Below are 16,101 nucleotides of genomic sequence, written 5' to 3'. Positions count from 1 at the left end.
CAACATTCAGCTAAGTCCTTGAGGAATGAATCCCATCTGTTTGCAGCCTGGACGGTGTGATGGAGACGAAAGCGGCACAAGAATGTCCTTGCTTTCACAAGATGAGTTTGTTAGCATGTTGAGAGTGCCTTGTGTGTTTGCGGGCGTTGCCGACAGATTATTCGCTAAGAAGTGAAATGAGTCATGATCATCACTACCGACGTTAATTTGTCAACAGAATTTGAGCAGATGGAGGTAAGTCTTTTTCAAATGCACGACATTCACAAATGATCCAATAGCGCAATCACCATATTTCCGTCACAACATCATTCAGTCCACACAGTCTTTCTACTCATCGAAGCGGCACAATTAACGGCCCAATTTCACCAAATAGAAATGAGGCCTGTGCAAGGAATAGTTATTGTTCGGAATTATTTAAAATGAAAACCTGTTTGTGCAACAAAAATACTACACAGTGAGGAACTTGGGCTGATGAGGCTTCATGAGACTGTGTCCACCAGATGGCACTTTTGGTTTAAAGTGATGTGAGGTTTTATTGAGATGGAAAATAAGGACATTGTTTCACTAGTAAATACTGTAGTAGTGATGGGTTGATAAAGTATCATGAAACAGTATTGCACGGGTGATGAAACACTCTACTAATTTTCAGAGGCCACACTGTTCCATGAAACCCTTTCATCATCCCTTCAATACTGTGTCATGAAACCTCACCAACCCATCACGAGTAAATAGTACTGATCTGCAGATGAACGTTGAATGAATGTGTTGAAAGAAACATGAATCAAATGAATGTGATGCCACATATATACAGTGGCACCTCAGTTCTCAACCACCATCCGTTCCAGACGGCCGATCGAGAAGCAATTTGTTGGAAATCTGAATCGATGGAAAAAGAAATAATGCGTTCCAAGCCTTAAAATAGGCTTTTGTAGGAGTGAATGTAGAGTGTCTGCTGCAGGTGCGCTGTTCCTCTATGTGTGTGGTCGCTGCATGTGGGAGGGGTTGCCGAGTGAGTGACGTCTCTCCAGAAGTGAAGAGGTGCCCGGTGCGTGTCCAGCTCTGAATGTGCGCTTCTGTGCAGTTTGGCTGTGACAAAGTCATAAACCAAGTAACGCTCTGTCCCAGACTCGCCTCATCCCTGTCCCAGCTCCAGCCCACAACAGGACATCAAACCCTGGAGTGCGCTCCAGCCTCAGAGGTGTGGAGAGCAAGCACCTCCCCTGCGACACTCCAGTGCGGAGACAGGAAAGGTTTTACACCTCAATATGAAGAAAAAACACTCAGTAAAAACGGGACACGTCTGCATACAGTGGCTGCGTTATACACAATAACAAAGCGTCGTGGGTCAGCTGATCGGTCCGTGCAGGTTATGTTTTTCCGGCTTTTTCGGGGGCGTTCGAGTTCTGGATTTTCGTTCGAAATCAGAAGCAAAAAATTCTCAAAATTTTTGTTCGAACTCCAATTTGTTCAAAGTCCGGGACGTTCGAAAATCGAGGTACCACTCTATCTTCAAATATATTTTTGTACCTTGAAAAAGAGGTAAAAAAAGAGGAGCACATTCAAATGGCAAGGTAAGATTCACTACCTTCAGTCTCAACAGATTAAAATGCTGAACAAAACAGGTTATTGCAAAGGGACGGTCTAAAAGACTTCATGGCTCACAGGAGCACTCTGCATTTTCTCACCTGGACGGATCTCTGCTGGAAATGGTACTGGGTTGAGCTGGACTGGGAAGACGAGGAGACAAACTCCTGGTTCTCAAATTGTTTCTTTACACTGGCAAGGCCCCCAGGGAGCGAACACGCCTCCGACTCCTCCATCATCTATCAGCAGAGAACAGATAACACAAATTAAAGCTTGGAATCCATTTACCCGCGGAAAAAATCACTGTAAGCAGGCTGGAATTCAGGAAAAAGCCAGTGACCCGGCCTGAACCAGCGTCCCGTCACAATGTTTCTGAATTATTCATTGATTTATGCAAATAGCGACGCGAGTACAATCGCATGGTACCAATTCCGAGAAGCATCACCAGTGTTTGCTTTAAAACATTTACAAAGGAGATAAGGGGGTCGCATTATAATCCGCAGCGGGGCTTAAAAGGGGATCAAAGGTAAACAAAATGAAGCCTTATTTTTCATGATTTAACAAGCTGAGAATAAGAAAGCAACAAACCCAGACTGAAGCAGGTGGAAATCCAAGCGGCCTCAGCTAATTGTTTTACCTTTAGCTGGAAGGTTAAAAAAAAACACCACAGATTTTACATAAGACTGTTTGCTAAGATGAGCATAGCACAAGAGCACCTAAAGAAAGTGGAAGCCGCTCACGTATCTCCTTCCTTCTTCAGCGTTTTATTGCATTCTTCATGCATTTGTGATTTTATCATGAAGGCTCTGGAAATGGATAGACGGATGAGTGATTTTAAGCGCGAGGACAGTATCACATTTCTTCCTCAACCAAACGCCAACTGCTCTTCAATGACTTTATTGTCGTCGTATTTATCACCTACTGCTACTCACACCACACATCACGACCACCTCAAATCCCTTTGCAGCTCTCACAAGTCTCACAAACAGCTGCGAAGAGATAAAAACTGACTTGAGCTTAAGCGCATCTTCATGTCACGTCCCACCAGGTCTGTTTGTCTCACTGTTACCTAGTGATGCATAGATGAGGCTTCATGACACAGTGTCCTGATTCTTAGAGGCCACCAGATGGCTCTGTCTGCCGTAAAATGTTTGCACTTGAACAACTAATTCAATGAAACCTCACATCCTATTTAAACCAAAAGCCCCAGCTAGTGGCTTGAAACTTACAACCATCAACCCTGCAATACTGTTTCATGATACCTCACCCACACATCACTAGTGTCACCTGTACCTCAGCTACAGATCTAGGGCCAGCCTGCCATGAAGAAGCTCCAGCAAATATGGTAAAGACATCACTGCTAGGATTATAACGGATATCCGTGAATACTGTATAGAACTCCAACCATTATTTATATTTAGTTATTTATTTGTACTTACATGAGCAATTGAATATATGAAGGATTCTATACTGGGAAATTTTGCAAATAAAACTCAAATGTAAATAGGTTACATATTTTAGAGTCCTCACAGAGCTTCATCATGTGGTCACCATAAAATGAAAATTAAATGAGCTTTCTTCACAGTGAGCACTTTCATTTTTTGTCTACTAAAATGAATGTTTTTGCAAGAACCTATCAGAACAGACAGTCCATCGCTACTTTCAGAGTGCATTTGCACGAAAAGCATCAACTGCTGTGACGAAACTGGCTCGCATGAAGACCCCAGGAGAGGAAGCCTGAGAGTCACCTCTGCTGCTGAGGGTAAGTTCAGTCACATAGAGATCCTGCAGATGGTGAAATAGCTGCTCAGAAACCAACACTTAGAAGACGTAACACGCTGGAGGAGTGTTTCCAAACACAAGGAATGCAGACGAGACCAATGGAAATCTGTGCGCATAAGAATTCGAGTAAGAATGACAAGAAGAATGGTGAAGTGCAAGAAAGGCTGTGATTTCATTTTGTTTGAATTCTACAAATCATTGCTTGATGATTTTATAAATAATGCAGGCTTAAATCTCTCACATGGCACTATCGTATACAATTTTCTCATTGTTCCTAACATTCATATCCCCACGTCTCCACTTCTGCTGCGTCTCTCTGATATATTTGTTCCTATTTGTGCCTGTCCTTGTCATTCAAACAGTAGTGCAAGGTTGATGAAACAGTGTCCTAATTTTGAGGCCACTAGATGGCACTCTTGGTTTAGAAATGATGTGATCAGTACACTGTTTCATGAAGCCACATCAAGCCTCCAATACTGTGTCATGAAACCTGGTCCACCCATCACTACTTCTAACTCGCATTTGTGTGAGGTACTGCAAAACGATTCTTTTTTCTTCCCCAACCGGTTAGAGTATTTTTCTAGTTGGTTTAGACAGATCTTCTCTAGGAGTAACACACATGAAGGTGCAATATTGTCTGAGGTTTTTAAGGCACAGTACTTGAACCGAGTGCTGTGCTGATGAGGCTTCATGAAACACTGTCCTAATTTTCAGAGCCCACCAGATGGCACACTTTGTTTAAAAATGATGTGAGGTTTCTTTGCAATGGTTGTTCAAATCCAAAGATTTTAGAGCAGAGAGTTGCATGTAGTGGGCTCTGAAAATAAGGACACTGTTTCATGAAGCCTCATCAGCCCATCACTTCATGCCATACTGTACAAACATACAGTTGCGATGGGAAATAGTTTGCCACTACAGAAACATACATGAGTGCAAGCAGCAACCACTGCTTTGGACAGATTCCGGCCTACCTGAGTGTACCAGATATTTTGATAGAGAAAGCTACTGGTGCTACATAAAAGTGAAGCTTTGACACTCTCTTTTCATCAATCTGAGGACGTGGTTATTGTTTCAAAAAACCTGTGACAAGATTCACCTTCCTGAGCTGCAAATATGTGGGGGAAAAAGCACTCTGGAAATTCAGAGGAAGAATGCCGACTGACTGTTTGATAAGGTAATGTCCTTTTAGGAATGTCAATTACTTCCACAATAAAAGATTTATACGAAGGTTCCAGCATATAGTGTCCATGAAAATGTAATATATATGAGCATCACTGAGGCTGCTTCAGGCATGCCGTGTGTGTACAAGTGTGTGGCGGTGTGTGTTCCATGACCTTTGCCTTATTTCGAGGCAAATAAATATTGCAATGTAATTTGCAAGTTATTGTGAACAGGCTCGGGTCGGTGACTTTTTTTGGAAATATCTACAGTATCAATAATTGACTGTTTCAGCTTGACTGGATTGACTGAAAATCACTAACTGCATTTCAAAATGACATGTAGATGGCACAGTGTGACTATTGTCTATCCACCGATACTTTACCTGCCCACGTTCTTGAAGTGAAATAATAGTGCAACACCTGCTTGCTGTTATTTGTTTGCAGTACATGTTTCAATTTAAAGACAACCATGAATCCAGGAATGCCTTTTCTGCAAGGCACTTTTGAACACTCACACATTCCACATAAATCAGTATTACCTTGAAGTATTTGTAGTGAAAAGAAAAATGGGTTGAGTCTGACATCGTTGCTAGGAGATTACAAATATTGCCATGACAAGGTGAAATAAACAAGGATGAGTATTACTGTGTGCGCTTAAACAAGGAGCTGCAATGTATTGGTACGTACAGTAGCTCCATTAAAAAAAACCTCACAGATCAGAGGAACAAGTGCCGTGGGAATGGGAATTGAAAGGTCAGTCAGGATACACAACTACTATTGAAGGGTGGATGAGGTGTCATGAAACAGTGTCATGATTTTCAGAGGCCAGCAGATGGCATTGTCTGCTGTAAAATGTTTGGGCTTGAACAACTACTTCAATTAACCCTCACATCAGATTCTAAACCAAGAGCGCCATCTAGTGGCCTCTGAAAATTAGGACATGGTTTCATCAACCCTGCAACACTGTTTCATGATACCTCATCTACTCATCACTAAAAACTACTCAAAACTGGAAGACAACTGGGACGATATTCACAAAAAAAGAAATGCATGCATGCATTTCATTTGCATCCAAACATGGTTGTGCATCATCACAATGTCAATTTTCAAAGTCTGTTGATCAGATAATGTAGATTTACATTTAAGCCTCTCATCCAATATGTTGCCCTTTTCTTGTAAAAAAAAAAACTCTTTTTTTACGTGCATCTTTAAATCAAAGAAAAACAGGCAAAGGCACCCAGTATGTATTTAACTGTTGACAATTCTCTCTCGACGGTATGTTTATTTATATCCTAGGTCCATGCGGATAGTAAGACAGCTGCCAACTAGAGAGGAAAAAAGAACCAATATTTCTTTCCACCCATTACATCTTCTCATGTGCATGGACACACAGGTTCAGCTGTCACTCAGTATGAGATCAACAGGGGTCAAAGTAGGAGCGGGAGGAAGCGTGCAGGAATGAGAGCGGATCGCTGAGCTCTTTACAAACAACTACATAACAGAGGCTGTGATTTTAATTGATAGTCTGGCGTTGTTGTATACATAAAACACCTGAAGTGGCATCTGTGGGACTTCAGTGCAGCTCGAGAATAATTCTTATTTTATTTTCCTTTGTCATGTTTTATCCAGTTGCTGGACGCAACCTCAAGGCCTCCAGAGCCGTGTTGCCATGTGGACGTGTGAGCAGCTGCTAGGTAACGTGGAGCAGATTATTGTTGGGAGCTTTGACCAAATAAATGACTGTGTAAGAGTTTGGGGGGATGTGAAATGGAGCCAAACAATTTGGTGTCTGGCTTGAATTAGCTTGCTCAATTAATGAGGGGGTGTCGTGCTTCAATAGTGTCACAGTTTGAGGTGGCAGATAGAGATGGGTAGATGAGGCTTCATGAAGCAGTGACCTAGGCCACCAGATGGCGCTGTCTGCTTGAACGACTTATTCAATGAAACCTCACATCATTTCTAATCTAAGAGCGCCATCTAGTGGCCTCTTAAAATCAGGACACTGTTTCATCAACCCTGAGACACTGTTTCATTCACTAGTTGCAGTAGCTGTTACACCAAAAAATCTAACCTGTGCAACTGAAATTCTGACTTGGACACTAGAGTAGTGCAGGTGAAGATTCATAGATTCCTACTGTTTCTTGTGAAAGGAAGTATGAACTAATTCTTAATGCAAACAAGTCAACAATCATTGGCAAATGCATTCACATTTTATACTTGTATAAAAATCTGGTTGAATGCAGCTGAACCAGACGTTGCATCTTCCTTATTCATGCTGAAAAACTGAAGGATAAATATCAGGTTCAGTTTTTGTTTTTCAAATGGAAGGATACAATTCAAAGATCAAAATAAAGAGCAAGATTTCTTCCGGTTAAATGAGCTGTGGTTGAGCCTGCTCCTGCTCTCATTTTAATGAACTAACTACCGTGCACTAATATCTAACAGCAGGACGCTGCTGGAGCTGCCGTGACGGGCGGTTAGAGAGATTTGTCGTGTTGTTGTTTTATTCCACTTCACCTTTACAAATCCAACAAACCGCAAGCGATCTATTCAGAACATCTCCCATCTTGCAAAATGTTTCCAAACACTGGACCGCAATGACGGCTTCATCATTTCTCGCTCCGCTGCTTCCACTCTGGCTACAACCGTGCAGTTTTGTTTTCTGCTGGAGTGTAGCGATGATGTCAAAGATAGGCTACATGTATTTCAAGCCTGCTGTGATGAAATGCAATGGATTATTTTCTAACACGGATAGGATCAATTGATTCTATTCGGCCTGAGTGAGGGGTGGCTGGTTCGATCCCTGCTCCTGACGTGCTTGTGTCGTTGTGAGCGAGCAAACTGAGCAAGACACTTAACCATGGTTTGCTCCTGGCGGTTCAGATGGGGCGTTGCATCGCAGCCTACTGCCGTCTTTGGATGCTGGATAAGCATGGAAAAGCATGGAAAGTAATGTGCGCATGAGGCTTCATGAAACTGTCATTATTTTCAGAGACCAGCAGATGGTGCTGTTAGTTTAAAAATGATGTGAGGTTTCATTGAAATGATAGTGACTGGTAGAGATGAGGTTTCATGAAACAGTGTCCCTATTTTCAGAGCACACCAGATGGCGCTGTCGGTTTAAAAAAGATGTGAGGTTTCATTGAAACGGTTGTTCAAAGATTTTACAGCAGAGAGTTCCATCTAGTGGGCTCTAGATATAAGGACACTGTTTCATGAAGCCTCATCAGCCCATCACTATGAAATGGTTGTTCGAATACAAAGATCTTAGAGAAGAGAGGGCCATCTTGTGACCTCTGAAAATAAAGACACTGTTTCATGAAGCCTCATCAGCCGAACCCAGTTATTAGTCTCCTTGTTTCGATGCTTCCACTTCATTTTATCATCGGCTTTTAAAAAACTGCTCATTACTCTGAAGGCATGGTAACATGCAGTAGGAACCCCGTGCACAGAAGTCCAACCTGCCGAGCACAGATCGATGCAGTTGGATCCAAGGAATATCAATCGCTACATCGATATACTGGACGAATCATTGCACCTCTAATGAATGATTAAAAGGAAACAGAAGAAGGGACACATGTGGTCAGTAGACCACACCTGCCAATCCTACACTGCAGGTCTCCCTTCATGATATAAGATGGATATGGATCAGTTCATAAATAAAAAATTTAAACCTGAAACTCATCTTTTTTTCTTCTTTCAGCATGTCCCTAGTCTTTTATTGGACCTTGTTGTTGTCTTCTATGATCTGGAACTACCTATATAAAAATGAGAAGAATACTGTTACATTGAAAACCATAAAAAAATACCGGAGTTTATAGGGAGAAATAAAAACACACTTTGATTTCATGAGATGAAGTGTCAGTACATAGTAATCATCCCCATACAGAGTTAACCAGCCAAACTCTTTAAGCTGCACTGTATTATTGAAATACACTTATATTTCAGCGAGTCAGTTTCAGAGTCATAAAATGTTTTGCAGTAATTAGATGACAGTCTGCAGCACCAAGGTCACAACTGCGTCCTGCGCGACTCAACAGCAAAAACGGCCGTGAAATGTGACAGACAGTGATTAAGAGAGTGAACCACCTTCAACGTTCGCTTTCAATATCTCCATTTAATGTTCATTATTTAAGAGCCAGCAGGATGTATCGGACTCATACGGGTTTGGATTCATTAATCAGAAAGAACTGGGGAAGATCGTCCACACTAGGTAATAAATAAATGAGGAAAAAAGAAGTCAAAGAGGAAAATAAATAAATAAATAAAGGTTGCATTAACTGGCTGGTTAAGTCTGGAAATGTGATAGTATCAGTAAAGCAGTGTTATTTATCTACTGTTATTGGTGTCAAAGTACAAATAAAGGAAATTGATGTCAATTTCACCTGGAACAGTGTGAATTGGGAGCAGAATTCTACACAAATTTTCACTCAGATCAAGTCCAGCACTTTGACTGCTTTGGTGGTTATGGCAAATTTACAAGAATTTACAATGCACAGGGGTCATAATTTAATGAACCAACTGGCCCACTGCCTCACAGCTGGAGCTAAATCTGGACTAATCTGGGCAGATACTGAGGACACCGTGTCGAGGCACAGAGATGGACAGTCATATTGTAAATGCATTGTATTTTCATCAGCCCATTTATTTATTTAGCAGATGAAATGATCTCCAGCAGCCCGTGACCCTGCAGCCTGGTGATGACGGCGAGGAGAACTGATGGATGGAGAAATTATTTCCGACACTCACACACTCCAGCGGTGTTTTATTGGCATGAGAAGAGCTCCATGCTGAACTGCTGGAGAAGGTGAGAGGTCACTGTTTATCAGAGCACAGGGAGATGAATTCATGCTATTCGATGCAAATGCAGATGAGATATTAAAGGATGGTCAGACTTAAGTCGCGGGTGCTGAACCGATGTCGGGGCTGAGCCGCAACAGATGCACGACCCATCAATCGGGTTGGTGGATGATGGTAGTTACTCAGCTGAAGAGAGTATTTTGGGGTTCAGACGGACCCTGCTGCATCTGATGCATCTTTTATTGCCCTGCGCTTCCCATGACACTATCGGCGCATGAAATCAAACCGCTCATAAATGTAACGTCTCATGTTTAACAACGAAGGCTGAGACAGAAGGTCCGTGAAATAGGGTAATGACGAGGACCTGCGCTTCCTGCAAATCCTGCAATAATGCAAACTGTTTTCAAATATGGACTGAGATGTTGGAGAAGGACTGTTGAGCTGTTGTTGAACAGGAGATGGTTAATTATTAATCCACTCCTTCAGCTGAACCAGACGAGTCCATTGCTCCTACAAACCATACATTCGTTGACGATGTATATCTGTTCCGTGTGGACAACAAGCTTGACCTCTGTCTCCATGTAAATTTGGGTTTCATTGATTCAAATCAAGTGACAGTTGACAAGACAGGAGGAAATTGTTTTGACCTCACTCCACAGGAGGCAGATTTGACTGCATTCATGCGCCACTCCTGGAGTCTGAGCAGAACTGTCAAACTGAAATGTGGAATGTTTCTGAGAAAAAGAAAAAAAAATTAAAAAAAAAAAATAAAAAAAAATATATATATATATATATATATATATATATATATTTTTTTTTTTTTTTTTTTTTTTTGCATCAGTTTGACAACAGCAGAATGAATCACAATGGTGGCTGTATTCAAGTTTTTATCTCGCCTTATTTAAACTGAAGCTCTTTTAATGTCTTGAAAATATTTGTATAATAATTTCAATTTCATAAGAATTTCAAGTCCATTCAGAGTAGTGGAAACCCTGACTGTTGTGTAGTGGAAAAACATCCCTGCACAAAAGCAAACTCTCTGCTTTTGTTTGCTTTTGTTCAGGGATTCCTCCATGTTTGTTGTTGTTGTTATCATCCTAGCTGCCACGTGTCTTGTGCATCAGTGCGATCAGTGGACCAGGAACTCCTGCACTTACAAAGATTCCCTGCTGTCTGGAGAGCAAACTGTTACATTAAAATAAATTTAATTATTTAATGTTGTAATAAATTCATCGTAATTAATTCGTTAAAGTCCCACCACTATTATCCAATCATTTTTTGTGAATATTTTTTATCAAGAAATCTCTCGTGATTTTGTTTCCATTTACTTCTCCTATCATTTCAACTTTTTTATTCTTTCCTCGCCTCCTTTGGTTGGGCTTGACAGCCCCTCACAACACTCACAGTATAATGTGGCCCCTCAGGAAATTGAGTTGCCCACCCTCGGTGTAGAACCTCAACGTCATGACAGACAGCAACTCACAGCACATTGTGTGAAGTAAAAGAAAATAATACCACATAGCTTCAGGACAGAGGGGGGAAACAAAAGTCTGGAAGCCCAAAGTTGTCCAACAACAAAATTATTCACAATATGGGTGGAAACGTGCATCTCAGCAGGGCTCTGTCTCTCCAGAACTTTTTTATCCATTATTATTGATATATAATGGATAATAAAGACTACAAGAGACGATCACAGCCCCTTTGACTTTCCTTATTTAAAACATTCCATCATGCGGTTCAAGACCATTTCTTGACAAAAATCCTAAGCAATGCATCATGTGATCTGTATGTACCCAAGGCTTCTAAAAGGAATGGGAGGGGGTTAGGGTTGTTTGGCTGTGTTTGTTTTTCCTTCCATCTGTGAGAACAAAGACTATAAATAAAGTTTTTGGGGAAAAAAATCTGTAATTTCATTCGTCATGCAATTAAAAAACACTTGACATGTATTACCAGTTCGTGTTAAACTTTATCTTCCTTTGATTCTAAATGTTTGTTCACATAGTTTCACTTTCAGCCCATGTTCATTCCGATCAGAGAAATGCCCATCAGTAGACCTGTTTCTGGATTACACATCCTGTAAGTCCCCACATCCAATGTCTTCCAAAATCTGTCTGTGACTTTTCGACTGTGCATGACTGCCTCCACACATTTGCTCGGATGTGTTTGGGACTAAAATTGGGTTGTTAGGGTTCGGCTGGCCAGAGTTATAACAGAACATACCCCCTGTGGTTGTTTCAACTTTTGAAATAGCAAGTTTTCTTATAGCTTTGACGATGAAAAGTCAGAGTTAGTAATCTTTTCAAGCATCACTTGACAGCATCAACGATTCAGCTGCGAAACCTTGGGTTTTCAATACATAAACATTTATTTTGTTCAGTGGGAAGTAGCTGTATTTAAGAAAACATGGGCAGACTCGCCTAATATTGCTCTGTGTGAAAGTGAATAATACATGAGTACTGGATGCATTTTCAATGGGAGCAGAAACAAAGAGAAGCCACACTGCGATTACATTCTTGATTTTGTTTTAATAATTCATGTGTCTGAATTGAAGATAATGCAAATACTAGACTTATCTAAAACCTAGACTTTGTAAGAATATTATAAATCTGGCCCAAATGGTCCATTGTTGAAACAGAATGTGGCCCGGAATAGATCTTTCACGTTTTCTCTAAGTTTTGTTTGTTAGTTATGTTTAGGTTGGTCACTTGCTGTTTTACTTTGAAAGTGTTCCGTGCGTCTCCCTGGTGGTATCTTGTCCGCCTTGTCTCATCTCCTCATAATCGCATTACTGTCTGCAACTGTGTCCTTGCTTTGTCCTCCTTATCTGCCCCGCAGTTCTTCTCTTCCGTGTGAGTGCGTACCATCTTGTCATCCAGCCTCTGATCACGTCTTGTAGTCTGAGCCAAGTCAAGTACTTAGTAGTAAGTTCATGTATTGTCCTGAGTTCTGATTCCTTTCTTGAGAAGCGTTTTTTGTTGTACTAAAGAAGCATGTGAGTTCAAATGTGTTTTTTCCTATCACCCTCTTTCTCTGGATTAAAAGCCTTTGTTACACTGAGCTCTGTTTGGATCCGCCTCTAAGAATGAGCGTAACAGGATCCATTCGTGCATCCGGGTCAGTAGCATTTTGCTATCAGTTTCTTTCAACCTAACAGCCATTTATAAAGTTGGCAAATCTGTTCTCTGCAATGGATTTCTATTCACCACTATGACCTAAGTGTTTTAGTGTCTTTAAATGAGAAGTTTTTCCCTTCAGTGTGATGGTTCATTGCTGTTACTGCTGCCACATATGTACATATAACGTGAACACTGTGGGACACGATCCAACACATTTCCATTCACTGTTTCGTATAAAGCTGCTGGTCACTGAACACTTAAATCACTATCACAAGTCATTAATATGAGACAGGCGGGTCACACGTGGTGCTTTTCTGAACCCATTGATCGGTGCACGGACCTGTCGGCACGTCCTCCATGGCTCACATGTGGAAGTATCGTCTTACCAGTGCAGACGAGGAACTGCCGGACTCTTTGCTGGACACTGCTGCCTGATACATTGCCAGACGGTCTTTCAGTGACACCGACTCCGGGTCGTCGACCACGTGGGGGGGCCTGGAGTGCTGGTTGGATCCTTCTCCCGAAAGGCCTGACGCTGAGTCTGCGCTGCCCGCAGCTACTGGTGGGTGAGAAAACAGCACTGTTAGTCACTCACTCCACTGTATGCAACAACCTGTCATAGATGGATGGATGGTAGACGGATGGATGGATGCATGGATGGATGATGGACGGACGGAGAGATAGGTAGATATCATCAATAACAGTGAACTAATTCACGAATCCTCATTTTGCTGCCCTGCATCCCGGCGGATGGCCAATTACAGACGACCATTGATTTTACATTTGACTTTTCTGTGCTACAAAGCATCATTAGGCAACGTGAAAGGCTCTGCTTTGGCTCAGCAGACACCCACACTGGACCTTTTAGCTCACAGCGCGTTCCAGCTCACCAGACAGCAACGCAAATGGATAACAGAACAACTTTAAAATCCTATTTATACCTATTACTAATGCACCCAGTGACCTGTGTGTTTTTAAAGGTGCTTCAGTTCCCCAGTATATATGTTGTTTACCAAGTCATTATTATTATATGAGGTTCAGTGAAGATCAAACACCAACTGTACATATGAAACAAATCTTGCCGTTTGCGAAGCTGTGATCAAACGCCTCAGACTTGTTTTTATTTAGTCGTGTTGCATTGGTTTATACAGAACACTGCTGTTAGTTTCACTGCTACAATCTATTAGCTGAACTGGTTGTCGGAAAAAGTATATAGAAAATTCATGCTCAACTGCAACTGGTAGGATGATGGAACTGTCTTCTTCTCTGAAAATAAAGCAACTCCAGTCACAAAAAATAATAAGGAACCTTGTATACCCATCCTGCCTTTGTCATGTATTGCGGCACAGGCGCAACAGTTCAGAAATCATGCTGAATTCCCTCAGTGTGCGACTAGTAAAGAATGTCTCATCTAATCTGATAACTAATACAGAGGTTTGGGCAAGTCTTGAGTATGACCTGGACCTATCCTAGGGCCTCCTCCCAGATGGACCCGCACAGAACACTGAAACCAGGTTGCCCCTCACCCCTCATAGATAATCCAGATTGCATCATGGATCTGTCAATGTTCTGTCAGGCCGAGGCTTGCAGGTGGAGGTTAGGAACATAGATCCTACTGTAAATCCACAGCTTTTTATTTTGCCTCAGCTCTTTCTTTAACAGAACATGACAGGGCCCTCATTCATGAAGAAGCCACACTGTGCTTCTTCTGTTGCGTCATTCCCTAAATCTCGAGTCAGATCACAAGAGGCCTGGACTGTCAGCCGAGCTGATCTTCACGTTGCCCTATTCCTATTTAGTAGCAAACCCGCCCAGGGACAGTTGGTGGCCTTGGCTATAATGCAGAGATAAAATAGGGCTGGTCGAAGATACAATCTCACAAAGAAATCAAGGGTCATTTCTAGATGATCTCCACTATGGTCCATCACCCTGGTTCTCCATTAAACACAGACTCGCCAGCTACTTGGACACACCTCTCCTCCCTGACCCGAGAGGTTGCTGTGTTGACCGATGACAGTGAGTACTAAAAAAAGGACCAGGTAAAAATATAGCCTGCACATTCTGTTGTCGGAAAACTGAGGCCTCATTGAAAGTCTGAAACTGAAATGGACTACATTTATTCAAAGGATTCGTGACGAGGCTTCATGAAACAGTGTCCTTATTTTCAGAGTCCAGCAGATGGTGCTCTTGGTTTGAAAATGATTCGTCGTTTCATTGAGATGGTTGATGAAATCCAAAGATTTTAGAGCAGACAGTGACATAATAATTGTAGTTTCTATATTTTTCATTGCAGATGCTTCCAAAACTGGCCTTCTAAAAAGTGTCTTTTGATTTGATTTGATAAATAATAAAATAATAAAATAATGGTGCCCACAGCGTCAGGATATGGGAAGGCGCAGCATGTGCTTCAACTGAAAACCTAACGTGTCACCAAGCAATGCTGAAGCCTGAAGTCAGTATAGGACTCAGAAGTCCACTTTCGTGTTACACCATGGGGACGGGATGTGTTGACCCACAGGTGATGATTCTAAACTGACATCACTACTTAAGTGATACTTGGTATAAATAACACCTTGGATGGCTCAGCAGTTGAAGTCAAGGTGCCTTCAAGTAGGCACCTTGAGTGAAATGCAGGATCATTTCAGGATCATCCACAGTGCAAGGAGCTTTACCCCATGAATTCACCCCAACCTCTCTAGCTTTCCACGCTGCACCATGTGCACGGTGCACTAGTTATGGTGTGAAAACAGTGCAAACGGTGGAATATGTGCGACAACTGAACATCAAACACGTGACGTCACTTGACGGATTTCAGCATCTCTATGGGAGAGGCGTGTGTTGTTGACCCTCACTCTCTCCGCAGCTCGACGTATGAGTGCCTATATCTATGTACAGATGAAGTAAATGATGGCAACCCAATGTCCAAACTAAAATGCCAAACACCAAGAGAAGGACAGAGCAACTATGTGGTTTGTTTCTTCACTCACTCACCAGAAAAGTTTCACTGGCATTCTGAGATGATTTCTCTGCCCTCGGGTGGCTTCAATGTAGATGTGTCTTGTGTGGTGGGGTTTTTTTCCCCCCTGATCATTCTGGCTGCATTTCAGCCCTCAACTAAGCACCAGAGCCCTGAAACAAATGATGTTCTGCCGCTCACAAGATTGATATCACAAGAGCACTTCACGACTTCTTGAAAAAAAAGAAAAAAAATCACTGAAATAAAGATGAGTGATTCTAATCCAGTGACTGTAGAATGGAATTATATATGTCTCACGTAGGTTCAGATGAATCTATTGATAAGGATTAAGTGCCGTCTGCAGGAACTATCTCTGTCTGTGAAGTGATCATGAGTTATTCATCCAACTGTTCATGTCAGCTTGTGCTGTGCGAGACCTGCCATCTCTCTATTGGGTGAAGCCCAGTACTTCCAAACGTCATCTTGGATGTTCGGCTGTTTGTTTTTGTTGTTTTTTTTTTTACTCGAAATAGCATGAGTGGAGAGAGTGAGTGCTTTAAATCAAACGATCATTTCCCTTTCTGCTCATCAATCACACCTTAACATCGAATCACAAATCCAATTCAATTTATGCAGGCAGCAGGGTCTCTTGCGGAGACGGAGGCAGGGGCAATCTGCAGATCAATATAATTCATTTCCTTTT

The 16,101-nt window shown here is 41.8% G+C and overlaps 1 protein-coding gene across 5 annotated transcripts in view; it reads right to left on the bottom strand.

Moving 5' to 3' along the window:
* xirp2a (xin actin binding repeat containing 2a) overlaps positions 1–16,101 on the bottom strand; it is a 57,474-nt gene that overhangs the window by 13,148 nt on the left and 28,225 nt on the right. For 3 of the 5 annotated variants that reach the window (XM_053883414.1, XM_053883432.1, XM_053883439.1), the window contains 2 exons: positions 12,829–13,001; positions 1,686–1,823 (listed from right to left, as the gene is read on the bottom strand). In XM_053883414.1, the coding sequence (XP_053739389.1) occupies positions 1,686–1,823; positions 12,829–13,001 (311 nt within the window). The remainder of the gene's footprint in view (positions 1–1,685; positions 1,824–12,828; positions 13,002–16,101) is intronic. The other 2 variants (XM_053883423.1, XM_053883448.1) reach the window with 1 other exon arrangement.

Source organism: Synchiropus splendidus, chromosome 1 (genome assembly GCF_027744825.2).
Source record: "Synchiropus splendidus isolate RoL2022-P1 chromosome 1, RoL_Sspl_1.0, whole genome shotgun sequence".
NCBI classification, from domain to species: Eukaryota; Metazoa; Chordata; class Actinopteri; order Syngnathiformes; family Callionymidae; genus Synchiropus; species Synchiropus splendidus.
This window is presented reverse-complemented; position numbering and strand designations above follow the sequence as displayed.